Source organism: Nematolebias whitei, chromosome 14, assembly GCF_014905685.2.
Source record: "Nematolebias whitei isolate Nwh7 chromosome 14, NemWhi1, whole genome shotgun sequence".
Classification (NCBI taxonomy): Eukaryota; Metazoa; Chordata; class Actinopteri; order Cyprinodontiformes; family Rivulidae; genus Nematolebias; species Nematolebias whitei.
In genome coordinates this window covers 23,442,433-23,444,299 of record NC_056511.1, presented here as the reverse complement: position 1 = coordinate 23,444,299, position 1,867 = coordinate 23,442,433, and the positions used below count along the sequence as shown (strand labels likewise).

Below are 1,867 nucleotides of genomic sequence, written 5' to 3'. Positions count from 1 at the left end.
ATATATATATATATATATATATATAGGCATTTTAAACCCTTCCCATACTCTTGCAATATTCTAAACAATGTTTCTAAACTCTAAACGCTCTAAAAGAGCAAAGCATGTCATGAACTCAGCTCTCTGCCATGGCTGTACTCTGCACTCTTGGCCACGCCCACTTGGAGGAGGAGCTGCAGGAGGAAGTTTCTTCTGCAGTGTGCTCTGCACAAATGTGCAGCAGGTGCTAAAAAATTTTAAATGATTTATTTTAAATAAAAATTACCTGCCGATCGTGAGGCCCATCCATCAATCAGCCAACTGTGTGTCATGTCCAATCTTATTTTGAAAAACCACGATAGAGTGAGTCTGCGAGAAACGAACCGTGAAGTAGCAAGGGACTACTGTATTAGCTAATGGCAAAGTTTTAAAAACAAATGTCAGGTGATCATCTAGTGCTCAGAGTTTGTGTGGAAAAAGACCAAGTTTAAAAATGAGTTCAAAATGGCTGAGTTGTTGCCATTTTTGAGTCTTGGCTTGACTTTAGGCCTTCGGCAGGGGGCGATAATAACATTGTACAAGATCTGACTTACAAGATCATGTCATCTGCTCACACAGACTCATGTTCATGCTGCTGTTGTTCGGTGTATTGTTGTTTTTACACTATTACGTGTTTAGTGTATTCTTAGTTTAGCATTTTTCTTAGCTTATATCTTAGATCTTTATTATTGTTTTCTTTTACAATTTACACTTTTGCTGGATGTAACTGGGACCCTGTGTACACAATTTCCTTCCACCTCATGTACCACATGTGAACGAATGACAATAAAGAACCTTGACCTTGATTTTGTGATTCCAAAGTCAATAAGAAAGCCTAAAACAACAAGAACAGATTGCTGACCTTTGTTATTGTAAACATCCAGGTAGTTAGGCGCTGAGAAGATGGTGATGAGGGATGGGAACCCAGTGGTCTGACTCTTACGGTACATCCGGTAGCTTCAAGTGTGGTCCAAAGGCAGAAAACAACAACAGAAAAAAACGGTTTACGTATATTTATTTGAGTCAGCAAGTGAGCGTTTCCTCTTTTGAGCTGAAGCTGAGACATACCCGGCATCTTGCGCTTCGTGTGCTCGGATGATGGATAATAAATTATTGCTCTGCAGGAACTCGCAGACAGCTGGATAACTGCGAAAGAGTTCAAACAAACAAAAAGAGCATTGAAGGGAAATGTGAACATTTACTCGAAGCTACAAAAGCAGATTTCGAAGAACTAAAAGCAACAAAAGCTAAAATGTGAGATTAAGTTTAAAACAGTAGGTCACTGGTTTTATGGCTAGACAATAGATTAAACAGACACTTTTATCACTCGTTCATTTATGCAGAAACTCCGAGCAGGGGGTGATGCAAGGCTGTGAAAATCAAACCTGTACCTGAAGCAAGAAAAAAAAAAAAAAAGACATGGAGCAGAACTTCCTGCCCCCCAGCTCTGACAGAAAACAAAGCCCTTAAGCTACAACAATGTCAATGGCCCCCATCACTGAGGAATTTGAATAGTGAAAGTTTGTAGTTCTGGAGATGAGTGTTTTTCTGGACTGATACTGAACAGAGAATGCCAGTAAACCTAAATGTTTTTATATTCAAGTGAGGAGGAGTTACACCGTGGAGAACAGAGGGAGTTTATTTTCTTCTTGTCCGAGGCAGAGCAGAGTGACGGATCCTGCAGAGTGGAGGTAGGTGCAATGGTGGAGCCAGGGGGTGGCCATTGGTGGCCTTGGCCCCCATAGATTAATCTTCAGCCACTCCAATCATTTGAGAAATATATACTTTTAAACAAAATGAAAAATTGCAAAGCATAGTTTCCTTAAATGATCAGGGTGGTTGGTATATA

General features: G+C 40.1%; 1 protein-coding gene across 2 annotated transcripts in view; it reads right to left on the bottom strand.

The window, feature by feature from the left end:
- Positions 1 to 1,867, bottom strand: part of ppp3ca (protein phosphatase 3, catalytic subunit, alpha isozyme) — a 47,196-nt gene that overhangs the window by 20,822 nt on the left and 24,507 nt on the right. For both annotated transcript variants that reach the window (XM_037688012.1, XM_037688013.1), the window contains exons 7-8: positions 1,087 to 1,164; positions 881 to 975 (exon numbers count right to left, since the gene is read on the bottom strand). In XM_037688012.1, coding sequence (XP_037543940.1) covers positions 881 to 975; positions 1,087 to 1,164 — 173 coding nt within the window. The remainder of the gene's footprint in view (positions 1 to 880; positions 976 to 1,086; positions 1,165 to 1,867) is intronic.